The 27,940-nt window shown below is 45.8% G+C and overlaps 1 protein-coding gene across 4 annotated transcripts in view; it reads left to right on the top strand.

Moving 5' to 3' along the window:
- Positions 1 to 27,940, top strand: part of C3H4orf19 (chromosome 3 C4orf19 homolog) — a 77,693-nt gene that overhangs the window by 43,129 nt on the left and 6,624 nt on the right. For 3 of the 4 annotated variants that reach the window (XM_050947917.1, XM_050947912.1, XM_050947913.1), the window contains one exon: positions 4,828 to 4,885. In XM_050947917.1, the coding sequence (XP_050803874.1) occupies positions 4,857 to 4,885 (29 nt within the window). In that variant the 5' untranslated portion in view covers positions 4,828 to 4,856. Of the gene's footprint in view, positions 1 to 3,595; positions 3,624 to 4,827; positions 4,886 to 27,940 lie in introns of those variants that run through there. The other variant, XM_050947915.1, reaches the window with a different exon arrangement.

Below are 27,940 nucleotides of genomic sequence, written 5' to 3'. Positions count from 1 at the left end.
GCCTGCTTGATGGCCCATTAAGGACCATCACCTACACAATTGTCCCATCGAGAGAAGGCAGTTACGCCCTGTGACTCAACAGGGTGTGCAGAAACTGGCCCATGTGACTGCAAACTCCATTTTGCTGTAACTTTCCACAGCAGGAACAAAGGAGTGTTCTTACACTTGGAAAAGCCTATATAAGGCAGAGGCCTCATCTCCATTTGGTCTTCAATCCTGCTTCTTACCTCTGGAGGGATTTTGCTACAAGCTGAAGCTCTATACACGGGACTGAGGACCCATCCCAGTGGGGGATGTTCTCCAGAGACTTGATTTGAACCTGCAGTTTACTCCATCACTGCTACAAGCCTGAACTAAGAACTTTGCCATTACTGTATGTAATTGATTCCATTTAACCAATTCTAGCTCTCATCTCTATCTTTTTCCCTTTATGAATAAACCTTTAGATTTTAGATTCTAAAGGATTGGCAACAGCGTGATTTGTGGGTAAGATCTAATGTGTATATTGACCTGGGTCTGGGGCTTGGTCCTTTGGGATCGAGAGAACCTTTTTCTTTTACTGGGGTGTTGGTTTTCATAACCATTCATCCCAGGACGGGTGGCACTGGTGGTGATACTGGGAGACTGGTGTGTCTAAGGAAATTGCTTGTGTGACTTGTGGTTAGCCAGTGGGGTAAAACCAAAGTCCCTTTTGTCTGGCTGGTTTGGTTTGCCTTAGAGGTGGAATAACCCCAGCCTTGGGCTGTGACTGCCGTGTTTGAGCAATTGGTCCTGAATTGGCACTCTCAGTTGGGTCCCGCCAGAACCGCAACATCACAGCTGGCCTCAGGTGAAGTCAGCCAGGGGTGCCTGGGTAAAAATAGGAATGACTCCTGGTCATTCCCAGTCGATGGTACAGAACGGCTGGTAACTGTCTTCTTCATAGCAACTGGGGGCTGAGCTCCATCAGCCCCCTCCCTTTCATGTGTAAAGAAAAGATTATGTACTGCCTGGACTATCACAGCAGTGGGATGCTGGGCTCCTCTCCCCTGCACCATTTAGGGTCCTGCCTGGACTATCATAGCAGCTGGAAGCTGCCTCCCCCTCATTTTATCTCACTAAAACATCAGTGTTTCTTATTCCTGCATTCTTTATTACTTCATCACACAAATGGGGGGACACTGCCATGGTAGCCCAGGAGGGTTGGGGGAAACAGGGAAGCAATGGGTGGGGTTGTTGCAGGGGCACCCCCTAGAATGGCATGTAGCTCATCATTTCTGCAGGATCTGACACGGAGTGGCTGTGCTCTCTGGTACACTGGTTCTCTAATACACTTGCACTATATTCTAGGCAGGACTGACTATTTTTAGATACCATAAAGGAGGGATTGACTCGGGGAGTCATTCCTATTTTTGTCTTTGCGCCCCCGGCCGACCTCAGCCAGGAGCACCCATGACAGCAGCAGATGGTCCAGAACGACTGATAACCGTCATCTCATTGCCAATTTACAATAGCATGGCAGACCGTACAGAACAACTGATAACCGTCTCTGCTATCTTGCAAAGGTAAATGAATGCTGCTGTGTAGCCCTGCAGTACCGCCTCTGTTAGCGACATCCAGTAGACATACGGTGACAGTTTAAAAAAAGCTGAACAAACTCCATGGTTGCTGTGCTATGGTGTCTGCCAGGGCAATCCAGGGAAAAGGCGCGAAATGATTGTCTGGCGTTGCTTTCACGGAGGAAGGAATGAGTGACGACATTTACCCAGAGTCACCCGCGACACTGTTTTTGCACCATCATGCATTGAGGTCTCAACCCAGAATTCCAATGGGCGGGGGAGACTGCGGGAACTACGTGATAGCTACCCCCAGTGCAACGCTCCAGAAATCAACGCTAGCCTTGGACCATGGACGCCCACCACCAAATTAATGTGCTTAGTGTGGCTGCGGGCACTTGACTTTATACAAAGTGTTTTACAAAACCGGTTTATGTAAAATCAGAATAATTCAGTAGTGTAGACATACCCTAAGAACTCAAGGCAAGACAGTTTTCTGCACAATGTGGCACAGAAACATACCCATTGATATATGTAGCATGTATACAGAATCTGATATACCTATTATTACTACTGTGAGCAAGCTGACCTAAATTAATACTACGGCAATGGATTAGCTGGTGATGTCAGACACCAGCAACGCTGGCCAAACAGGATATGCTGGCACACAAGATTGAGCTGCCAACTCAGCTCAGAGCTGGCTCTGTTTGTGCATTCCAGTGATGTCTTTCAGTGGTACAGAATCCTAGCAATGTGATCACCCCTGGCTACAATGACCAACTGTCCATCTTCTGAGCACTCAAGTAATAATTGATAATGCAGTGATATTACAGTGTAATGTAGTATTACAAGCAGTGACCAGGTGGCTGAAGGGTGTTAAAATGGGTAAGTAGTGGACATGTGACTGCTGCGCACTCAACCAAATATGGTTTGCACACTATTAACTTGTCCTTCCGCTCAGCTGTTTGCTGGAACTACCTATTGCCTCTTGCCATATGTTTAGGCTATAAGCTCTTTGGGAAAGGGACTGCATTTTTAGACCTGTATACAATGCTTATCATAGTGGTGCCCTGATACCTAATTGGGGACTCTAGTCACTATGGTAGAACAAGTACTGAGTAATAGAGGGATAAGTCACTATGAACCTGGGACAAATGAACTTCAGCAATCATGAGATATTAAAGTAAACGCAGGAAAGACTTCTGAAGAGGAAGTGAGTGATTATTTATGCTACTGGTCATATTTGTTTGTCCCATGTGCAAACTAGCTAATGATTGCAAGAGACGTACCCTTTGCCCCACTCTTCCTTTTAATAATCTAAAATGAAAATCATATTTTAACCTGATATGGTGAATAGTGGGGTAAGGAGATGCTCTTTGACTTATTGTTTTGGGTGGTAGAAGGAGGAAATCAGACAGGACACATTGTTCTCTCTAAACCTGAATAAATATTTAAAATCTGTTTACAGGTGTAAGAATGTAGTGATGAGTTCAGACCTCATTATGTTTTACCAATCAGTGTGATTAATATCCACCATGTGCTTCTGGTAATAAGTGCCTTAGAAGGCTGTATCCCCTCAAACTTCCTCCACAGAGATTAAAAGAAGAGAAACTACACATAAAAACAGATTAATGTGTATGTGAGAGAGAGACACAACACCAGAGTATGAGTGCTTGCCAGAGAAACACAGAGACAGATGAAGAGGAACAGAAGAGTATTTGGGTATTACAGTGTTACACAGCTCTTGTCAAAGCTGAGGTATCTCAAAGCAGTAACTTGGATACTAGCAGTGCAGTGACTGTAAGCAAACATGTTAGTCATTAAGGGCCTGTCCTGCAAGGCGCTGAGCACCTCCTCCCAGGTGCAGAGAACCCACAACTCTCATCAACCTCTGAGAGACCTAAGGGCATTCAGTACCTCACAAGAGGCACTCAGCACCAAGCAGAACCATGCCCTAAGTACTCAGCAGTAACTCACACAGGCAGCCTTGGACATCAGAGCCTGTTTTATAGAGAGAAGGAATGTTGGCCAGGATAAGAGAGAAAACTGGAAAGAAGGAGCAGCATTGCAAGAGCACAGCACTCTCAGGTATGGAGAACAGCCTGTAAGGGGGCCCCTTTATAAAGGAAACAATATAAAATACCTGGCTGGGAAATACCTCCCCTCCTTTCCTGAGGGAAATAGCCAACACACACCTCCGACGGAGCTCAGGAGGGTTAAAAAAGCTCCCACTGGAGAGAGAAGGTCTAACACTGCACCAAGAGAAAGAAAAAGGAAGGATTTTACATGCAAAGTTATGAGATTATGGAGCCAGGAGAACATTCTAGGGTGGAGCCAGTAGGACTTAAAATAACCATGAATGATTACTACTTGTTTTATGGGAAGCTCAGCTAGGCAACAGCTAGCATTTACAACCGCAAAAATATGACTTTTGCAGAAACCATCGCTGAAAGACAACCTTAACTACATCACACTGGTGTCAGGCCACCTGCGAAGCAGCATTAAACAAACACTAGCATGTGCCAGGAAGTGTCTGTCAGTGCTGGGTGGGAACATTTAAACTTTGCTTCCAATGGAAGATCTTTGCCTATTTGTAGCTGCTGGTCAGTGAGTCTTCAAAAAGAGGAAAAAAGAACAACAAGAAGGTGCAAGGGGCAGAACATATCATGGTGACCATATAAAAACAATAGAGAAGGGGAAGAGGGTGAGGTTCAGAAAGGGAGCTGCCTCTGATGTCTCAGTGCCACCAACTCAAAATGTTTACAAGTTGGCAAAGCTGCATTTGATAAAAATTCTTGATATTACTACTGCATATATTGAAACCAATTAATACATATTTTTAGACTAATACAATACAGACCAAACCCTGCCTTTTCAGCATGGTGAGTGGGAGGAGGGATGCTAGCAGATACACACTCTGCTCCAGGCATCTTGCCAATCAGGGCAAGTTTCCACTAGTCAGACTTGGGCTCCATGGGTTGAGGATGCATTTTCTTACTATTCAGAAATGTGACTGCATGTACCCCTAACTAAAGCATGCACCTGACCACAATACATGCTAGACACATCCCTTGGCCAGCAGACTACACTCCCCCATGGGTGGCCATTGTAAATAAGCCAGAAGTATAACAATTTGTAGCATTTAATATTTGAAGTAATGTGCAAGTAAATTGTAATTACTAATATTTGCAATAGCATATTGAGATCCTGGGATGAAAAACACAGTAAGTCTTCTTATTAATTATTATTATTGCAAATATCTTGGACAAATAACACATACATGTACTTTCAGATGTCACCACTCAGCCAGATGTTAAAATCATGATCAGTCAACTCCCATTGGCTATTTGGTAAGTATGCTGTAACTTGAGGGATAATTGATATTTTTAAATACTGATGGTTGATTACAAATGTGCACTGTGTTTGCTGTCAGTTGTTTAATAATGTTAAGTTTTAATTACTATGTTCCTGTGAATTATTTAAATACATTTGTCATTTCCAGGAAAATGTGGAGGTAAACAATTTAGAAACAATTCTGCTTAAAATGTCACCTATTCCATTTTGTATTTTGTTTTCTTGTTACTCTGAATGTTCGTAAAACAGTAACTTTGTTACTTAAGGGTTCTGCTACTTTTGCTTTATACCCTTGTTGAAGTAATAGTCCTATTTTTGACAACAAAACAATTCCCATGTCAAAACTTCTGTTATAAGGCCCTACCAATTTCATGGTCATATGCTTTTAAAAATAGTAAGTTTCAAGGCTTCAGATATTTAAATAGCAAATTTCACAATATTGTAACTATAGGGTCCTAACCCAAAAGGGAGTCATGAAGGGAGTCACAAGGCTATGGGTGGGGGGGGCGAGGTATTGCCACCTTCACTTCTGTGCTGCTACTGGTGATGGTGCCTTCAGAGCTGGGCTCCCAGCCAGAAGCCACAGAGGTTCCAGGAGGGGGATCTCATCTGGCCCCAGGGAGCAGCCCCTACAGGGAAAGAGGAAGTCCCTTCCCTCCCCAACCTGGCCTGCACTGGCAGCTGGAGCCCTGCTCACAGTAGGAACCCCCAGCCCTGCTCCTCCCTCACACTAGCCAGATTTCATGGGGGAGATCAGATTTCACAGTCTGTGATACAGTCATATAGGATTAATATTTTTGAGTAGAATAAGCCTCAAAAACACCCATCAGGGGCTTGTTCACCTGCACATCTACCACTGTGATAGATGCTATCATGTGCCAGCAATGTCCCTCTGCCATGTACACTGGCCAAACCAGACAGTCTCTATGCAAAAGAATAAATGGACACAAATCTGACATCAAGAATTGTAACATTCAAAAACCAGTATGAGAGCACGTCAATCTCCCTGGACATTCAACAGACTTAAAATTGGCAGTTCTCCAACCAAAAAAATTCAGAAACAGACTTGAACAAGAAACTGCACAACTGGTATTCAGTTTGCAAACTGGACATCAACAAATTAGGCCTGAAGAAAGACTGGGAGTGGCTGGATCACTACAAAAAGTAGTCTTCCCTCTGCTGATACTCACCCCTTCTTGTCAGCTGTTGGGAACAAGTCACATCCACCTTGATTGCACTGTCCTTGTTAGCACTACAAAAGTAATCAACTGTTGAGAATAGGCCACTAGTACCTTAATTGAATTAGCCTTATTAGCACTGACCCCACACTTGGCAAAGCAACTCCCATATTTTCATATACATACTGCTTACTGTATTTTTCACTCCATGCATCTGATGAAGTGGGTTTTAGCCCACAAAATCTCATGCCCAAATAATTTGTTAGTCTGTCACATTTCTTAGTGTGTGACAAGATGGCCAATGTAGTATGATGTGTCCTGCCCTTTTCTTGGTGGGGAGCTAAGATGCCACCCCTTGCACCTGCTCTTGGGGCACCAAGGGCCCTGCTAGTGGCCAGGAAGGTGATAAAGGAGGGAAGCAGGAGAGGGGTCTGGATTTGCTCCTTACTCAAAGTCCCAGACCCTCTCAACTCCTGCAGGTTCTTACCCTCTTCCTCCCTGGGTAGGATACCTTCAGTCCTTAAGCACTGGAGGAGGAGAAGGAGGATTCCCTCCCCTGTTGTGGCAGAGTCCCACTCCACTCCACTCCACTCCACTCCACTCCACTCCACTCCACTCCACTCCACTCCACTCCACTCCACTCCACTCCACTCCACTCCACTCCACTCCACTCCACTCCACTCCACTCCACTCCACTCCACTCCACTCCACTCCACTCCACTCCACTCCACTCCACTCCACTCCACTCCACTCCACTCCACTCCACTCCACTCCACTCCACTCCACTCCACTCCACTCCACTCCACTCCACTCCACTCCACTCCACTCCACTCCACTCCACTCCACTCCACTCCACTCCACTCCACTCCACTCCACTCCACTCCACTCCACTCCACTCCACTCCACTCCACTCCACTCCACTCCACTCCACTCCACTCCACTCCACTCCACTCCACTCCACTCCACTCCACTCCACTCCACTCCACTCCACTCCACTCCACTCCACTCCACTCCACTCCACTCCACTCCACTCCACTCCACTCCACTCCACTCCACTCCACTCCACTCCACTCCACTCCACTCCACTCCACTCCACTCCACTCCACTCCACTCCACTCCACTCCACTCCACTCCACTCCACTCCACTCCACTCCACTCCACTCCACTCCACTCCACTCCACTCCACTCCACTCCACTCCACTCCACTCCACTCCACTCCACTCCACTCCACTCCACTCCACTCCACTCCACTCCACTCCACTCCACTCCACTCCACTCCACTCCACTCCACTCCACTCCACTCCACTCCACTCCACTCCACTCCACTCCACTCCACTCCACTCCACTCCACTCCACTCCACTCCACTCCACTCCACTCCACTCCACTCCACTCCACTCCACTCCACTCCACTCCACTCCACTCCACTCCACTCCACTCCACTCCACTCCACTCCACTCCACTCCACTCCACTCCACTCCACTCCACTCCACTCCACTCCACTCCACTCCACTCCACTCCACTCCACTCCACTCCACTCCACTCCACTCCACTCCACTCCACTCCACTCCACTCCACTCCACTCCACTCCACTCCACTCCACTCCACTCCACTCCACTCCACTCCACTCCACTCCACTCCACTCCACTCCACTCCACTCCACTCCACTCCACTCCACTCCACTCCACTCCACTCCACTCCACTCCACTCCACTCCACTCCACTCCACTCCACTCCACTCCACTCCACTCCACTCCACTCCACTCCACTCCACTCCACTCCACTCCACTCCACTCCACTCCACTCCACTCCACTCCACTCCACTCCACTCCACTCCACTCCACTCCACTCCACTCCACTCCACTCCACTCCACTCCACTCCACTCCACTCCACTCCACTCCACTCCACTCCACTCCACTCCACTCCACTCCACTCCACTCCACTCCACTCCACTCCACTCCACTCCACTCCACTCCACTCCACTCCACTCCACTCCACTCCACTCCACTCCACTCCACTCCACTCCACTCCACTCCACTCCACTCCACTCCACTCCACTCCACTCCACTCCACTCCACTCCACTCCACTCCACTCCACTCCACTCCACTCCACTCCACTCCACTCCACTCCACTCCACTCCACTCCACTCCACTCCACTCCACTCCACTCCACTCCACTCCACTCCACTCCACTCCACTCCACTCCACTCCACTCCACTCCACTCCACTCCACTCCACTCCACTCCACTCCACTCCACTCCACTCCACTCCACTCCACTCCACTCCACTCCACTCCACTCCACTCCACTCCACTCCACTCCACTCCACTCCACTCCACTCCACTCCACTCCACTCCACTCCACTCCACTCCACTCCACTCTCCTTTTCCCCTGACTGCCTGAAGCAGGGGGTTTTATTAGGTTGCTAACAGGACCTTAATTGACTACAGGTGCTCCAATTAACCTGTAGCAACCCTCTAGCCTATAGGGAACCACACCTTAATTAGCCTAGGGCCTATATACTTCCCTTAGATCACTGCTTCCTGGCTTTCCTGTAACACAAGGATGAGTTCTTGTTTTTGCTGATACAGACTAACATGGCTACTGCTTTGAAAAGATATAGATGGGAATTTTTCCAACTAAATGAGTTTTTGTCAGCAAGTGCAACAGGCAAGGACCCAATTCATCAAAATCAAAAGGTGTCTCAGGTCCAGAATGCAATTTCTGGTCAAAATGAGAAAGATATTGGACCCACCTCAGAATAGTCCATAGGGCACATTGCAGGTGAGTGCCTTGAACATTGGGCTACAGAGTCAGTTTCTCTCTGTGGTCTAGTGAATATTTAATTATTTATACAAAGTGGAACAGCTCTAACAGGAGAGCCTGAAAGGGAGATTGACTCTGTACACTGCCTGATTCAGGGTCTCCCCCATCCCCCTGAGTACCCTGATCACTTGGCTTTTTGTTTTTGTTTTTTTTGGGGGGGGGGCAAAAATGTTTTCGGAGGTCTAGCCTTTGTTCCAATGTGGAACAAAACCAATCATTGAAGCATCAACATTTTTTCATGAAAGGGAATTCTTGTTTTTCAGCCAGCCTTAGCTGTAGGCTTGACACATAGATTTTTGGAAGAGCTTTTAAGCATAGCTGAGATGGCTTGGGAAACTCTAAAGAGACCAGGTCACAGAGGTAGGCAGACAAGTGCACACACACAAACTCCCCATAAAAAATCTGTTAATTGAGAGTTAATGTTGCTCAAATGCATTGCATACTAATGAGTTCTTTTTAAAACCAGGAATCACTAGTTAAGACAACATTTACATACACACCAACCTCAAATATGCTTTACCACTCAAACATCGTAATTAGAGCTGGTTGAATAATGAAAACCTATTTTCATACACACACAATTTCTGAAGTGGTTTGCATTTTGAAATGTTCTAATGATATTTTTTCTTTTTAAGATGGGGGGGGGGAATCTTCAATTTTTTAAAAGAAAACTTTTTGAAAATGAGATGGTTGTTGAGACACTTTGTTTACCAGAATCCTGTGAAAAAAATTTTTTAAATGATTACAAGAGGCCTCTTTTTTTTTAAGATGGAAAAATTTCAATGTCAATTTATTTGCAAACATTTTTAAAAGTCCATTTTTTACCATAAAGTAGCTGTTCAAAAGTTTTAACCAGCTTTAATCATAATGCCCAAACACACATTGTCTGTTCAACTCCCTAACCTCCCTCTCATTTCCACCATAGAACCACCTGCGCTGCACACACACAATCAATCATAGAAGATTAGGGTTAGAAGGGACCTCAGAAGGCCATCTAGTCCCACCCCCTGCTCAAAACATCTAAGTCCTCATAACAGCTAGAACATTCATCATACCTAAAGACGAATGACCACAAAACATGTGTAGTGGTGAAGTTTGTATATGAAAAAATATGAAGTCAAACTTGAGGTTGGGTTGAAGAAAGCACAGAGTGTGAGTTGCTGCAAAAATCAGGCTTGACAACCCGAACTTGCACTCATGTAAAACCCATCTCAGTAGCGCAACTGTGGAGGAAGAAGGTGCATGGATTAGGGAGCAGGCTCTCTGCTAAGCAGCTTGTCTTCCTGCCTTCCCACAGTCAGGAATAGGGGAGATACATGTGAGAAGGAGGACAGATAATGAGTTAGGGAGTCAGGCCAGACAAGAGGGGAGAAAAATAGCAGCTGGTGGATCCAGGCAACTCTGGAAGTGTTTCCATGCAAAGCAAATTAAATTATAGCAAATTAGGGAAACTGCTCTTTTGGGGCCTGATTGTGATCCCTGGCAATGCTCCTGTGCAGGGCACCAAGGCGGCATAAACATTTCAAGGGCAGCAGCATGGTGGGAAAGAGACACTGTCACTGCAGGCAGAGCTTTAGTTGCTCTGACAACGAGGGGAAAGTGGATTGCCCCAGGAAAAAGACTACTGCAGAAAAAGACTACTGCAGAACTTACTTCCCTTACAGAGCAGTGGGGGAAACAGGGACTAAACTGTGACCTTCTGAGTCACAATCCGGGCCCTATTCTACTGTTGGTACAGCGCAGCTACATGCTTCCTCCTACTGGAGATGGATTGTGAGGTGCCAATTCAACCCTTTATCTTTAAATATACAATATGAAAATGACTTCTCAAGTTACATTATGAGAAAGGGTGTGGGTGTGCAGAAAGGGGGGATGGAATTTGTGGTGATAGTGGTGGTTTGGTTACAGGGAGCCAAAGAAACATGAGACAGGTCAGGACCAAAATTCAGTAAGGGATTATTTTAAAGTCTGTCTTCTGACCAAGCTAGTAATTGCTTCACACACACACACATGCAATTAATTTTCCTTTGATGAGCTATTGTGGATAATTTCAAGACAAATTCAGTTATTAAAATAGGAAGTAGAGGGATTTCGGTCCTGTTTTGAGTACAAATCTTAATGCACATTTAACTATGGATTTGCTGCTGATGCCTCCATACCAAACGATGCTAATGCAGGCATAGTGTGGGTTAGAAACCAAAAGGAAGTTACCAAATAATTTTGTGTCTCATTTTAAACTTGAACATTTTACATAGTTTTTATTTCTGTAACAGTTTGGCATTAACCTGTACACTAAATAGGGACCAATCCAACAAAGCATGTTGAACTTTAAGCACATTAATTGTCCAAATGGCAGGGACTGCTTAAGTCTTTGCTGGATTGGGGTTGTAAATAACTTGTCTCTCTTATTTTTCTTCTTCTATTTCCCTTATTTTCATAATGTACGTTCTCTCCTTTTACTATCTGCTGGTGTTTCTCTGCCTTATGTTTAATAATCTCCCACCTTTCTATTCCTGTGTTTGTTCTCTCCTCTTCCCAGCTCTACCTGCTGCTCCATAATCTTTCCATTCCTCTCTCACCTATTTGTCATTGATTTTTTCCCATCTTCCTTATTGCTCATTCCACTGTCTCCACCCATCACTAATCCTCTGCATTACCCCACTCCCCATCACACCCAGCCCTGCTACTCTCTCTCAAACCTCAGTCATATGCACCCGCATGCATATACACAAGGTAACCTTTGAAATCCTTAAATGAGATTCTGATACTTACACAGCACAGAATACAAACCAGAATTCGTACCATGAAAAGCCCACTAGGTGTTTACAGCTGCTTGCATATTTCATGAGGATATTAATGCCCAAAATCTATAATCTCTTCCCTTCCCTCATCCATCTCCCCCACATAATCTATTCTCATCCCACACTTGCCTCTGAAAATATCAGGTGTTTTTAGAGTGCCTGCATGAGGCCTAAGACAGTGATAGAAACTAAGTGAAACATGGCTGGGTTTATCTTGGCAGCGAGGCGTAGGCTACTGGAATTCCATCAAGGTAGCCCTAAGCAGGGAGGGTTTCTGTGCTTTGTAGGAGGAACGGGAACCTCACCTTATGCAAATCAGTCCTTCTAATTACTAGCAGGCAGGAGTTTGGGGTAGTGGAGACACAGTCAGCTGATGCAGCAGGAAGCAGAAGCCAGCAGGGTTTTGCATTGGCTGACTCCATATAGACTCATAGACTTTAAGGTCAGAAGGGACCATTATGATCATCTAGTCTGACCTCCTGCACAGTGCAGGCCACAGAATCTCACCCACCCACTCTTGTAACAAACCCCTAACCTATGTCTGAGTTACTGAAGTCCTCGAATCATGGTTTAAAGACCTCAAGGTGCAGAGAATCCTCCAGCAAGTGACCCGTGCCCCATGCTGCAGAGGAAGACGAAAAACCTCCAGGGCTTCTGCCAATCTGCCCTGGAGGAAAATTCCTTCCTGACCCCAAATATGGCGATCAGTTAAACCCTGAGCATGTGGGCAAGACTCACCAACCAGCACCCAGGAAAGAATTCTCTGTAGTAACTCAGATCCCATCCCAACACAGACCATCAAGCATATTTACCTGCTAATAATCAAAGATCAATTAATTGCCATCGTACCATCTCCTCCATAAAATTATCAAGTTTAGTCTTGAAGCCAGATATGTCTTTTGCCCCCACTACTCCCCTTGGGATGCTGTTCCAGAACTTCACTCCTCTAATGGTTAGAAACCTTCGACTAATTTCAAGTCTAAACTTCCTAGTGTCCAGTTTATATCCATTTGTTCTTGTGTCCATATTGGTACTAAGCTTAAATAATTCCTCTCCCTCCTTGATATTTATCCCTCTGACATATTTATAAAGAGCAATCATATCTCCCCTCAGCCTTCTTTTGATTTAGCTAAACAAGCCAAGCTCTTTGAGTCTCCTTTCATAAGACAGGTTTTCCATTCCTCGGATCATCCTAGTAGCCTGTCTCTGGACCTGTTCCAGTTTGAATTCATCCTTCTTAAACATGGGAGACCAGAACTGGACACAGTATTCCAGATGAGGTCTCACCAGTGCCTTGTATAACAGTACTAACACCTCCTTATCTTTACTGGAAATACCTCGCCTGATGCATCCCAAGACTGCATAAGCTTTTTTAACAGCCACATCACATTGGCGGCTCATAGTTATCCTGTGATGAATCAATACTCCGAGATCCTTCTCCTCCGTTACTTCTAACTGATGCATCCCCAGTTTATAACAATAATTCTTGTTGTTAATCCCTAAATGCATGACCTTGCACTTTTCACTATTAAATTTCATCCTATTACTATTACTCCAGTTTACAAGGTCATCCAGATCTTCCTATATGATATCCTGGTCCTTCTCTGTACTGGCAATACCTCCCAGCTTTGTGTCATCTGCAAATTTTATTAGCACAGAACCACTTTTTGTGCCAAGGTCAATAATAAAAAGATTAAATAAGATTATTCCCAAAACTGATCCCTGAGGAACAACACTAGTAACCTCCTTCCAGCCTGACAGTTTGCATTAGCCTGCCCAGCGAGGCACTGAGGTGCATTAGAGAGAGGGGGGAAACTGGCCCAGCAGCCCATTGAAGTGACCAATATATTAAATGCCTGGTTACTTGGTAGCCCACTGGTTTAATTTGGAAGAAACATGCAAAAGTTCAGATCTCATGCCAAACTCTTTGGCATGGAAATGAGGCTGGATTATTTTGCAAAAACATTTTCAGTCAGATTTCCAGTTCTTACTGGTCTGGGCTGAGTCAAAAATACCATTTAAATTTCTTATTTTCTGGCATTTCTGTTTCCTTTCCTGGCCAGAACCAGGAAATGGACAGAAAGAGTACATTAACACAACTAAAAAAGGATCAGCCTTTTAAAACCACAATAAAGTTTCTAATTCACTTCAATCATTGTTTTAGAAGAGGGTGCCAAGTGGTTTTTGTTTCATTGGAATAGTTTGCCCTTCCCTATTCATGACGTCTTCTCGCTTGTATTTTTTGTTTATCCATATTACATATCACAGTTTAAACACACAATACGACCTATGTTATTACACAATACAAAGTCAGAAGTATTATGTTTCTCACTTCTTTTAATCAGACGGGGGATTATGTATACTCTGCCTTGCATTTCACATTTCAATTACAAAAGTTACAATTTCAGAAGTTAGGGTGCATTCCTCTCCCCATTCCTATATACACTTTTCAAGAAAGGTTTCATTCCATTCTCTTCACCTTGTACGGCCAGATTGCAGACTGCTATTAGTAAACATATAAAAAGGGAAATTTTCCACTTTTCTTGTGTCTATTTATTAAAGGCAATATCATTCCTTCTGTTCCACCGGGATTCAAGCCTTGTCACTATTCCCTCAATCACCGTGACTACATGGTGGCACTTCTCTGACTGTGTAAAACGGCAGTGTTCCCAAATTTCTCTCAAGAAAAAAAAAAAAGTTTTCCTAGATCTCTTCTCTAATGTTAGATTTTCCTCTTTCTGTCATCAACTGACTCATCCATTTTGATTTCTTGTCTAAATTCAGAGCTACAAACAACCTCCATTCGTGAGGTGTTTGTGCGCATGGCTACATTTGCAAGTTAGAGCACATTAAAGCAGCCCCTGGAGCCCTAACTCATGACGCATCCACACTGGCAAGGCACGTAGAGCGCCCAGACTCCGCAGCTAGAGCACTCCTGGTAATCCACGTCGGCGAGTGGAATAACATTTAATGCATCCCTGCTGGAACGTCGCAACACCAGTGTGGATGCCCTGGTCTATTAATGCGCTCTGATCGGCCTCCAGAAGTGTCCCACAATGCTTGTTCTCTAGCCATTCTGGTCATCACTTTGAACTCTACTGCCCTGCCCTAAGGAGACCAACTGCCAGACCTGCCCTTTAAATTCTCTGGGAATTTTGAAAATCCCCTTCCTGTTTGCTCAGCAAGGAGTGGAGTGCTCTCAGCGAATCTTTCCAGGTGACCATGCCTCCATGTGCCAGGCGATCCCCAGTATGGAGCAATGGTGAGGTGCTGGATCTCATCAGTGTTTGGGGGGGAGGAAGCTGTCCGGTCCCAGCAGCGCTCCAGCCGTAGGAATTACGATACTTTTGGGCAGATATCAAGGGACATGATGGAGAGGGGCCATGACCGAGACACAGTGCAGTGTTAACGTGAAGGAGCTGCAGAATGCCTACCACAAAGCCCGCAAGGCAAACCGCCTCTCCGGTGCTGCCCTCGGGACCTGCCGTTTCTACAAAGAGCTGGATGTGATACTTGCGAGCAACCCCACCTCCACTCCGAGGACCACCATGGACACTTCAGAGCCAAGTTCAACAATGCAGGAGGAGGAAAGCGGGAGCGAGGGTGCTGAGGAGGAGGAAGACACCCCGGAATCCCTAGATGCATGCAGCCAGGAGCTGTTCTCAAGCCAGGAGGAAGGTAGCCAGTCACGGCAGCTGGTTCTTGGGGAAGGACAAACAACAGAGGAGGCTCCCGGTAAGCAGCTTTTATTTTGGGAAGAAAGTTATTCAGTGCAGGCTCTTGGGGCGAGGAGGGTTAGGACTACATGCATGCCTAGAGGCGGAATAGGGCGTTGATGTGCACTCTCGCATCGCGATAATCTGCCTCAGTAATCTCTTCAAAGGTCTCAACCAGAAGTTGGGCAACACGCTTGCACAGGTTTCTTGGGAGAGCCACTGTGGTCCTTGTCCCAGTCAGGGTAACATGTCCACACCACTGTGCCATGAGGAGCAGGGAGACAATTGCTGCACACAGGAAAGCTGCATATGGGCCAGGGTGGAAGCCGCATTGTAGTAGAAGACCCTCCCTTGCTTCCCAGGATGAACTCCTGTGGAAAATGTGGGGACAGTGTTCAGTATAGGGGCCCCCTGCAGCTGTTGGCTCTCCCCAAGGCACAGAAACCCAGAGGACAGTACAGCCATAAAACAATCAATGCCCCTTGACCCTGTGCTTACTCACCATTTTGGGGCCCCCATGGGTTATGTGCACTCGCTTTGAGAGGGGCAAATTATGCTATTATGTAGACTGTGCTTGCCCTTAAGTATGGGGAAAATCATTGCTCTGTCTGGTGGGAACAATGCTGCCTCTGTTAAGTGTTGCATTTTGCCTTTACAGATGCAACCTTGAAATCTTAGCTGTCCGTATTATCACCAGGCAAAAGACTCCAAAGAATTAGAAACAGGCCATGTAGAAGCAAAGAAGACATGCTGTATGAAGTAATGCAGCAGTCCTTTAACGAGAATCTAAAAGTGCAGGAGTGGAGGGAGAGTGAAAGGAGGATCCGCCAGCAGAATGAGAAGCGCCGGCAGCAAAGCACAGATGGGCTGATAAGCATCATGGAGCGCCAAGTGGACTCGATCCAGGCGCTTGTAGCCCTGCAGATGGAGCACTGCCATGCCCGCCCCCCCTGCAGCCCTTGTCCCAAAACTCTTTCTCGTGTCCCCATGTCACCTCCAACCCACTTTCCCCAACATCCAGGTTCTTATTGCCACCAGCTGTATCCAACATCTATAGCTTCACTACCCGGCCCTGAAAACTACAACCCTTACCCACTGCACTCAACCCCCATCACCATGCATTATAGCCATCCTAAAGTGCAGCACTCATTGCACAGCACTCCAGACAGGAAGGCTGAGTATGATAACAGGACATACGCAAATCTGTGATTGTACCGCTCCCCATCCCACCCCCTTGCCCTTTCTGTTTCCTAAGCAGTTATGTTTCTTTTCAATAAGTTAATTTTTTTTTTCAATAAATAGATTTTTTGGTTTTGAAAACATTCTTTATTATTGCAAAAAGTAAAAGATACCTTAACCCAGGAAAGCAACAGGCACTGCAAGTCAGCATAGCAAACACAGATTCCTACTAACATTGGAACCACTGCACTTCACTCCTGTGCTGAGCACCAAACATTACTGGTGGCTTTCAGCCTCAAATTGCTCCCTCAAGGCATCCCTAATCCTTGAAGTCCTGTGCTGGGCCCCTCTAATAGTCCTGCTCTCTGGTTATTCAAATTCAGCCTCCAGGTGTTGAACCTCCGAGTTTCATGCCTGAGTGAATCTTTCACGCTTCCCTTAAAAAATGCTATGGAGGAGACAGCACGTGGATATAACTGTGGGGATGCTGTCATCGGCCAAGTCCAGCTTCCCACACAGAGAGCGCCAGTGGCCCTTTAAATGGCCAAAAGCACACTCCACAGTCATTCTGCACCGGCTCAGCCTGTTGTTGAACCACTCCTTGCTGCTGTCAAGGCTCCCTGTGTAGGGTTTCATGAGCCATGGCATTAAAGGGTAAGCGGGGTCTCCAAGGATCATAGTGGGCATTTTGACTTCCCCTACGGTGATCTTCTGGTCTGGGAAAAAAGTCCTGGCTTGCAGCTTCCTGAACAGGCCAGTGTTCTGAAAGATGTGTGCATCATGCACCTTTCTGGGCCAGCCTGTGTTAATGTTAATGAAACACACATGGTGATCCACAAGCACCTGGAGAACCATAGAGAAATACCCCTTCCGATTAACGTACTTGGAGGCTAGGTGGACTGGTGCCAGAATTGGAATATGCATCCCATCTATCGCCCCTCCGCAGTTAGGGAAACCCATTTGTGCAAAGCCAGCCACAATATCGTGCACATTACCCAGAGTCATGGTTCTTCTGAGCAGGATGTGATTAACGGCCCTGCAAACTTGCATCAACACGATTCCAGCGGTCGAGTTTTCTACTCCAAACTGGTTAGCAACAGATCGGTAGCTGTCTGGAGTTGCCAGCTTCCAGACTGCAATCGCCACCTGCTTGTTCATCGTCAGGGCAGCAGGGTGGGGGTGAGCTCATCACACTGTCCCATGAAAATGGCTTTTCTCATCTGCAAGTTCTGCAGCAACTGCTTGTCATCTCAGACTTGCATGACCCAAGCCTAAAAATGGCGTTCCACGGTGGTGAGCATGTCCGTGAATGCCACATGCAATCTCGTGTCATATGCGTTACCCGAGTAGATATCATCGTCGGACTCCTCACTGTCAGTTTGGATCTTAAGGAGTAACTCGACTGCCAAATGCGAGATGCTGGCGAGATTCCTCAGCATATTCCTCAGCAGTTCTGGCTCCATTCCCACAGACCGAAAGGGAAGACAGAGCATGCAGTACAAAAAACGTTGAAAGATGGCGACAAATGTGGATGAAAGCACAGGGATTGCTGGGATGCGAAGTGATGCATCACGGGGCATTGGGACAGGACCCAGCATGGCCAGCACACCCCACCCACTTCCCACAAGCCACAGCGCCAGAATGGGAAGAGGTGCTCTGTGGGATAGATGCCCATAATGCATCGCTCCCAATGCTGTTGCAAGAGCTGCTGATGTGGCCATGCCAGTGCGCTGTCAGCTGTCAGTGTGGACAGATTGCAGTACTTTCTCTACTGCGCTCTCCGAAGGCTGGTTTAACTCAAAGCACTTTACATTTGCAAGTATAGCCATGCCCTGTAACTCTCAAATGTTTATATCTCTGATAAAACATTATGGTTGTTCTTTCAAAAGTTTACAGCTGAACATTAACTTAATACAGCTTTGAAACTTTACTATGAAGAAGAAAAATGCTGCCTTTAACCATCTTCATTTAAATGAAACAAGCACAGAAAGTTTCCTTACCTTGTCACATTTTTTTTCATTAAATTTTCCCTCTTTTTTTAAGTGGTTTATGTTTAATACTGTAGTGTACCGTATTTTGCTTTTTGTGTGCGTCTCTCTCTCTGCTGCTGCCTGACTGTGAACTTCCCGACCAAATGAGGTGTGCGGTTGACTAGTCAGTTCGTAACTTTGAGGTTCTACTATATAAAGGAATTACAATAGCTGGGGTGTTTCTTCTATTAGCAACTCCATTTCTATTGACAAGAAAGGAGTCTCTCTCCTTCTGGCTAGAAAACAAAGCTAGAAGTGTCCTAACACTGCAGTGGGACTAGCAGCAGATGACATTTGAGCAAAAGAGAGCCCAAGGGTATGTCTACACTATGGGATTATTCCGATTTTACATAAACCAGTTTTGTAAAACAGATTGTATAAAATCGAGTGCACGCGGCCACACTAAGCACATTAATTCGGTGGTGTGCGTCCATGGTCCGAGGCTAGCATCGATTTCTGGAGGGTTGCACTGTGGGTAGCTATCGTGTAGCTATCCCATAGTTCCCGCAGTCTCCCATTGCAATTCTGAGTTGAGATTCCAATGCATGATGGTGCAAAAACAGTGTCACGGGTGATTCTGGGTAAATGTTGTCACTCATTCCTTCCTCCGTGAAAACAACGGCAGACAATCATTTCGCGTCCTTTTTCCCTGGACTGCCCTGGCAGACGCCATAGCATGGCAACCATAAAGCCCATTTTGCCTTTTGTCACTGTCACTGTATGTCTACTGGATGCCACTGACAGAGGCAGTACTGCAGCGTTACACAGCAGCATTCATTTGCCTTTGAAAGACAGCAGAGACGGTTATCAGTCATTTTGTACCGTCTGCTACTGTCATGGGTCCTCCTGGCTGACCTTCGCTGAGGTTGGCTGGGGGCGCAAAGACAAAAATGGGAATGACTCCCCAGGTCATTCCCTCCTTTATGTTGTATCTAAAAATAGAGTCAGTCCTGCCTAGACTATGGTGCAAGTGTACTAGAGAACCAGTGTACCAGGGAGTACAGCTGCTCTGTGTCAGATCCCCCAGAAATGATGAGCTGCTTGCCATTCTAGGGGATGCACCTGCAACAACCCCACCTGTTGCTTCCCTCCTCCCCCAAGCCTCCTAGACTACCATTGCCATGTCCCCCCTCCCATTTGTGTGATGAAGTAATAAAGAATGCAGGAATAAGAAACACTGACATTTTAGTGAGATAAAATGAGGGGGAGGCAGCCTCCAGCTGCTATGATAGCCCAGGCAGGACATTAAACGGTGGGGGGGAGAGGAGCCCAGCACCCCACTGCTATGATAGTCCAGGCAGTACAGAATCTTTTCTTTAGACATGAATGGTGGGGGCTGATGGAGCTCAGCCCCCAGTTGCTATGATGAAGATGGTTACCAGCCGTTCTGTACCATCTGCCAGGAATGACCGGGAGTCATTCCTATTTTTACCTAGGCATCCCCGGCCAACCTCACCTGAGGCCAGCCAGGAGCACTCTCGGGATGATGACGAGGACGGCTACCAGTCCTTCTGCACTGTACTGTACTGTCTGCCACCGGGGAAGGGAGGGGAGAGGATGCTGCTGTTCAGTGCCCCAGCACCGCATCTACCAGCAGCATGCAGTAGACATACAGTGACATTGAAAAAAGTCAAGAAACGATTTTTTTTCCCTTTTCTGCCCCGGACAATGAGATATACCCTGAACCACTCTGGACAATGTGTTTGACCCTACAGGCATTGGGAGCTCAGCCAAGAATGCAAATGCTTTTCGGAGACTGAGGGGACTGTGGGATAGCTAGAGTCCTCAGTACCCCGTCCCTCCCTCCATGAGCGTCCATTTGATTCTTTGGCTTTCCGTTACGCTTGTCACGCAGCACTGTGCTATGGACTCTGTATCATAGCCTGGAGAGTTTTTTCAAATGCTTTGGCATTTCATCTTCTGTAACGGAGCTCTGATAGAACAGATTTGTCTCCTCATACAGCGATCAGATCCAGTATCTCCCGTACGGTCCATGCTGGAGCTCTTTTTGGATTTGGGACTGCATCGCTACCCGTGCTGATCAGAGCTCCATGCTGGTCAAACAGAAAATGAAATTCAAAAGTTCGCGGGGCTTTTTCTGTCTACCTGGCCAGTACATCCGAGTTCAGATTGCTTTCCAGAGTGGTCACAGTGGTGCACTGTGGGATACCGCCCGGAGGCCAATACCGTCGATTTGCGGCCACACTAACCCTAATCTGACATGGCAATACCGATTTCAGCACTACTCCTCTCGTCGGGGAGGAGTACAGAAACCGGTTTAAAGAGCCCTTTATATCGATATAAAGGGCCTCGTTGTGTGGACGGGTGCAGGGTTAAATTGGTTTAACCCTGCTAAATTTGATTTAAACGCGTAGTGTAGACCAGACCCAACTCTCATCTCATTCCTCTGGTGACAATATCTCTATTGCAGTCGTGGAGTTACTTCAGATTTACAAATTGAATATCTGGCCCTTTATCTCTCAGATGAGCGGGAGCCAGATTAGTAACACCACAGACTGAAACAGATTGAAATCTGGTTCTTCTTTTTTAATAGAAAAGCAGAAATGGTTTTCTAGTTCACTCCCTTGCATATATACTCACACACACACATTGTGAACTACAGAACAGCGATACTACTACTGAGCATTTACGTAGTCCCTTATAGTTTTTTCCAAAGCACTGTAAAAAGGATTAATTAATCCTCATGACACCTCTGAGGTAGGCATTATCCCCAGTTTTCAGATTAGGACAGAGAAGGTGAAGATCAACATTTTCACGTGAGCGATTAACACTGGGCTCCTAAATTTATGTAAAGTAAGTAAAAGTGGCTTGATTTCCAGAAGAACTGAAATGTAACCACCTAATAGTAGGCAGCCAGTGTCAGAACCAGCAGGGGGCTGGCTAGAGTAGAAACAGGCATAGGACGAAGCAAGAATGGAAGCAAGGGCTAGCTGGAGCAGGAGCACAGGCAAACTGTCAGAACTACTATGCTGTGGGAGTACTCCCGACCAGGTACTGAAGTTGCACAGACTGGAGAAACTGCTTCCCTTAGGAGTCTACGTACCTGCCTTAGGATCACCCAGGTGGGTTCTTGCCTGTGGACTGGCTGAATCTAGGTAAATGGCAAGGAGTCTAAAAGGTAATTGCCTCCTAGTACCCCTTTGTAGTTCCCTAGCTTTGCCTGCAGCCTGGGGCTTTGCTAGGCTGGAGCTCCCCAGCATCCTCTGCCCTTCCCCAGCACCACTCCACCCTAGGTACCCTCCTCAGCTTCCCAGACAGCCAGGTCCTTCTCTCGCTAGGAAACTAGAGAGAGTGTGTGTGTGTCAGTCTCTGGCCCTCAACCCTCTTATAGGGCCAGCTGTGGCCTGATTGGGGCATGACCCCACCTGTGGCTGCTTCTCCCAATCAGCCTAGCTATTCCCCCACTGCAGCCCTCTCCCAGGGCTGTTTTAAGCCCTTCAGGACAGGAGCGGGGTGACTACTCCACTATAGGGTGAAAGAATAGAGGCAGGGAGGAACCAAAAACATAAAAACTGAAGTTTTTTTTTTTAAGTTTTCCATTTTTCATCATAAAAACCAGGACAACATTTTGACCAAAATAAAAAGTTTCCAAGCAAATTTTCATTTCAGTTAAAAAGAATAAGATTAAACTGCCACTTCAATGCAAATGCACTGTTGACACTCTTGCTTTTAGCCCTGGTGACACTGGAATTCAAAAGCATGAAATATTCCAAAAGAAAAAAATGCAAAGGATACGGGGGAGGGGGAAGAATTACAGGAAAATATTTCATAAGTGTTCTGAACATTCTGGAATTAAATGTATAGGGCCATATGGAGTTGTACCCATTTATGCCAACTGAATATCTGGCTTATAGTGCTGATGTCAATGTCTACCTAGCTGCAGGGTATGAACTACTCTTATCTATATGTGGCCCCTTCATCTCAGGTTTGCAGCACAATACCCGAGCAATGAAAGGAAGTTTGTTCTGCCATTAACTGAGCTGTACCTGTTCTGTGAATAAGAAACTACAGGCTCTATGGATAATTGCATACCTTTCACAAGCACTAAAAATACACTAAAATAAATAATGCTAAGGAATAAATATACACACTGTATTTAGCCTAAAGTTCAAGCATCAAAGTGAACTTTTTAAAAACTGAATGTTAATTTTGCAAATAGTTCATTATCTAAATTACAAATAAAATTGTTTAAATATTTCAGATTTTGTTGCAAATAGAAGTTATTGTCTATTCAGCTAGCTCACTTCCAGGAAATTGTTAAATATTATAATTGGATATAAAGCATTTAAACAGTATTAATTGTCGTGATGATGACTGGAACACCAGAATAGATAAGGATTTAAAATGGAAAGTGAATGATCTCATCTTGATGATAAAGGCCACAAAGAAATTATTAGGAGTCCGGTGACATCTTAAAGACTAACGGATTTATTTGGGCATAAGCTTTCATGGGTAAAAATCCCACTTCTTCTTCAAACAAATTATTGAAGTACACAGCAATAGCATGGAAAGCACATGCCACTGCTATAACTACATTTCCTATAGGCAATATTTCTTGTGGTGATTTACAGGGCTTTTACTCTTCATTAGAAGGTTCTACTGTCAACAACTGGAACATGGGTAGTCATGCATAGTAGTTGGAGCTGGAGTTGGTAGCCAGGAATAGGAGCCCAGGGTCAGAACCGAATTACAAAGTCAGGAATCAGAGCCGAGAGTCAGAGTTGAGTTACTGCAGTGAAACAAGGCTGGGGCCAAGGGAGGGGCAGGGTGTGGGCAAATACTTTGAGCAGCCACCAAATTGCTGCTGCTGCTGGGCCTAAGAACTGTTCTGCTTACTCTTATCATCAGTTGGGTAGTGTAGCCCATCAGGCAGCCTACTTCAGGCCAGTTGTGCTCATTAGGTTGTCCAGACACTGGATTTGCTGCAGGCCCTAATTCCTGACAGTACTCCCCACTCAAGGGCACCTCCTAGGCGCCTGGTTTTTCTGGGTTCTTCCCATAGAGTTCTCACAATAGGTCCAAGGCATGCATGTTCTCTACCACTTCCCAGACCAGTCATCCAGACTGTAGCCTTCTAAGTCCACCAGATCCTAGAGTCTTTCCCTAACTTGCCAAGAGCAGAGGATTTCGTGAAACAAGTACCCCTTCTATCCATGGACTATTATCGGTGGCAGTGCCGGATTGGAGCCATTTAGGTATGGATTCTCAGTGTAGGGCTTTAAAAGTGAAATGTGAAAGACAGGGTGGATCTTCAAGGACTCGGGCAGCTGTAACCAGAAAGCCACTGGGTTTACCCATTCTGTAATCTTGAAGGCCCCAGGTATCAATAATCCAGTTTGGCAGATGAGCGGCTCTGCCCAAAGCCTTAAACTGAGAGCAACACCTTGTCCCCTCCAGGCAGATTTGAGACAGCCCAACATTCCTGGTCCACGTGTTGCTTAAAGGCTTCTTTGGGAAACTGTAAGTGTTCCTTATTCTCCCAGTGCAGGTGGGAGGCAAAATCCACAGTGGTCAGCACTGAGGAATTTAAGGGTAAGTCTGGATGGAAGCAGAGGTGAGAGTCATAGTTTGCAAAGAATGGGCTATGTTGGGTCAAGGCATGGTTTGCATTGTTATATGCCAATTTGGCATAGCAGAGGGGGACCCAGTCATCCTGGTGGTAACTCAGAACACAGTGAAGAGACTTCTCCAAGATTTGATTAACTCTCCTTGTTTGCCCATTAGTCTGCAGGAGATAAGTTGATGAGAGAAGAGATTTGATGCCAACGAGTCCAAGAAATATTCTCCAGACTCGGGAGATGAACTGAGGTCCCCAGTGTGATACAATGCTTGTTCATAACCCTTGGTAGTGGTCGACATTTTCCAGGAAGAGCCAAGCTGTCTCCCATGCAGTGGGAACAATACAATATGGGATGAAGTGCACCATCTTTGCTATGAAGTTGATGGCAATCAGGATTACCGAGTGTCCCTGAGTATGTGGCAGTTCTAAAGTGAAGTCTATTGATATGGTAGACCAAGGCAGTGGAGGTGTGAACGGAGAATGGAGGAGTCCTAGGGATTTTGATTGTGTGTCCTTGGTATGGGCACAGAGGTCACAGGTTACTTATATAATCCTTAATGTAAATTGGTAGGCCTCGCCAACAGAAATTTCTCTAGACTAGATTCCAGGTCTTTAATTGGCCAAAATGGCCTGCAAGTGATAAATTGTGGCACAGTTTCAAAACCTGAAGCCCAGATTATCCCGCCCCCCCAAACATAAATACAACCCCTGCAACAGAGAAGGCCTTTCTGAAATTGGAACTTGGAGTCAGATCGGATACCCACATCATTCAGGGTCTGGTAGATCTGGGTCGCAAACAGGTTGTCAGGGAGCAGGGAGCAGATGGAGGATTTCAGACTGCTGCCAACTGTCCTGTTGACAAAGTGGGACACTTGAGCATGGTGGCAGAGGATTCTTTGCCAGGTTCAATATATTCATCTTTGCAGGATAGATCACCCACCATCCCATTTCTTATCCCTGGGCGATAGGTAACTGTAAAGTCAAAGCAAGCAAAGAAGAGAGATCAGCAGATATGGTGCTAGTTAAGGCATCTAGCAGTCCATGGGTAATCGAGGTTCTTGTGGTAATCAGGACTTGGACTGGGAATCAAGCCCCTTCTAGAAGGGGTCCTTCGTGTTAAGACTGTACTGCACATATAGCAAAATTAGAGACATCAACCTTTACTGTAAATGGATTAGTGGTATCTGGGTCAATCTTGATGGATGCTAGGTGAATGTCGATCAAAGGTCAACTGAGCCTCCATGTACCAAACAAACCAGGCTCTCTTTTCAAGGAGTGCCATAGAGAATCCTTTAATAAATCACTTGTAGAAATTGGTGAACCCCAGAAATCGCCGCACTCTGCATTCATCCCTGAGTGAAGTCCAGCTGAATATTACCCATCTGGGTTGGACAGGAATTCTAACTGTGCCAGTTCACCTTAATGTCGTTATTTAGGCTGAGCTGAAAATGATAATGCTGGGTGGCACTGTTCCACTCGGCATCTACTACAAAGCATCGGAACTCCATGGTGTAGCTAGCAACTGGCTGGCATCACTGCAGCAACACCTGAAGTGTGACTTTGACCCATGTCACGAGCGTATGGCCATCGACGATCACCTCCATAGCCTGAACAAAGTCCTCAAACTGTCCCAGAAGTGGGCTTGATTCTTCCGGAAGCAGAGAAGCCCAAGCCAGGGACTCCCCACTAAGCAGGCTGATAATCAGCCGCACACAGGCTTGGTCAGTAGGTACAATGTAGCAGAAATAGGAGCAGATACAGATTTAGGAATCCACAAAATTTGCCATGATAACCTCAAACTTGCCAGGTGCGGGAGCTTGGGTTGGATCTGAAGGAGTGGCAGGACGGCATTCTGCACCTGCAGGATGGCAACCTGGGCCTGCAAGGTCCATAGGGCTCCCCCACACTGTCAGAGAGATAATGGCCTTTGTAGGGTCCATAGTCACCATATCAGCTCCAGTTCCCTGTTTTGGGGCTGCTCAAATTGTCAGTGACAGACGTGGACAGTTGTACCTAGTGGTTAGAGCCAGAGCCAGCCGTCAGGAGCCGGAGCCGAGGGTCAAAAGCAGAGTCAGAGGCCAGATGCCAGCACTGAGGGTCAGAGCCAAAGTCATAAGTCAGGAATCAGAGCTGAGGGTCAGAGCCAGGTTATGTGGAGTGAGGCAAGGCTGGGTCCAAGGCAGCAGATGGGCTGAGACGAAGGAAACAGAAGGGCTAGCTCCAAGGATGGAAAAAGGCAGGAACAGGGCTGGGATGAGGCAGGTGCAGCAGCTATCACGGCTGTGGGTGAATGCTTTGAGCACCCACCAAACTGCTGCTGCTGGGCTTAAGAGCTGGTCTGCTGACTTCCCACCAATCAGTCTGTGTAGTCAATCAGGCAGCCTTTCTACAGGCCAGTTGCATTTATTAGATTGTCCTGAGGCTGGCTCTGCTGCAGGCCCCTATTCCAATATTCTCATCTATCAGCTGCACCTGTGGTGTATGTAATAGAATGTAGGAGAATACATTGTGGGGGATTACAGGGATACTGCAAGTATGATGACAGTGTAGGGGGGCCAATATATGCACACATTTCACACTGCTAGCTACAGCCCTACAAGCTGGTTTTAGTCAAGTAGAACACACCCAGGGAGCAGGCCCATGCAACTCTATTTAGTGCTATTTAATTATATAAGATTTAAGGGTATAGTCTCCCCTCATTGCTCACGTGGACCTTCGCTTCTGACACTAATATGGCCTTGGCCTTGCCAGTGAGAGTTCTATGCTGAGATCTGTAATTATTTTACCAACAATGCATTCCTATTCATAGCATATTGTGATTCCACCATCTTTTAGGTTCAGCTGCTCACAAACACCTTAAAATGTGAAGGCTTATCCTGTGAAGGGCTAAGTATCTCCTGAGTGTCCTCCACTGAGAATGGAATCAGTTAGAATTGAGGATGTTCAGAATTTCACAGAAGGCACTCAAAGGGGATTTTCAAGAGAGCTCAGCATTGATCCAACTCTGTTCCAATTGGAGTCAAAGATAAAACTCCCTTTGATTTCAACAGGAGCAGAGTTTGGCCAGTGCTGAGCTGTTTCGAAAATTCCACACACTGTGCTTTGCAAGTTTAGGCTCTGAGTCACGCCTTCTTAATCTGATATATTTTGTGTGTTCACTCATGGTTCACTAGTATGGAAATATCTAGGAGTCAGACTTCGCAAGAAAATGTCACAAAAGGCAAATCTAAAATGTTTCTAATTAAAAATAGAACATATAAAGATACAACAGGTTTCCTCTTACACTTGTTCTCAGACACCACATTCTATCCAATATTCGCTTTGTGTCCCTTTCTATGATCTCACTTCTCTCTGCCTTTTTTACGTTGCTTCCCCCTAAGCTTTGAAGAGCCTTCGCCTTCATTTGCGACAGCCCTCCTATATCTCTGTGTGGAAATCTCTTCTGAAAACATAGTTGTGCATTTAGACTATGGCGGACTGTTCCAAACCAGTAGCCTGCATAGTATTCATTTGATTCAAGTTGTAATTTGCTTTGGATGGGAATCTATCAAAACTATGTGTATTGTAAAACATTGACACATCTATGGCACTTTTAGTAAGATAAGCACTGAAATTTTTATAGCAAGATGTCTAATACTAATAGGACTAAAACATATGTTTCATTGTATACGACTGTATTACTTCACACCATTACTTTGCAATCTTGGTTCTGAAACTTGCTGTAAACCTAGAAAAAATAAGAT

Source organism: Gopherus flavomarginatus, chromosome 3, assembly GCF_025201925.1.
Source record: "Gopherus flavomarginatus isolate rGopFla2 chromosome 3, rGopFla2.mat.asm, whole genome shotgun sequence".
Taxonomy (NCBI): domain Eukaryota; kingdom Metazoa; phylum Chordata; order Testudines; family Testudinidae; genus Gopherus; species Gopherus flavomarginatus.
The sequence above is the reverse complement of the archived record's forward strand: the minus strand, read 5'-3'. Positions and strand labels throughout refer to the sequence as shown.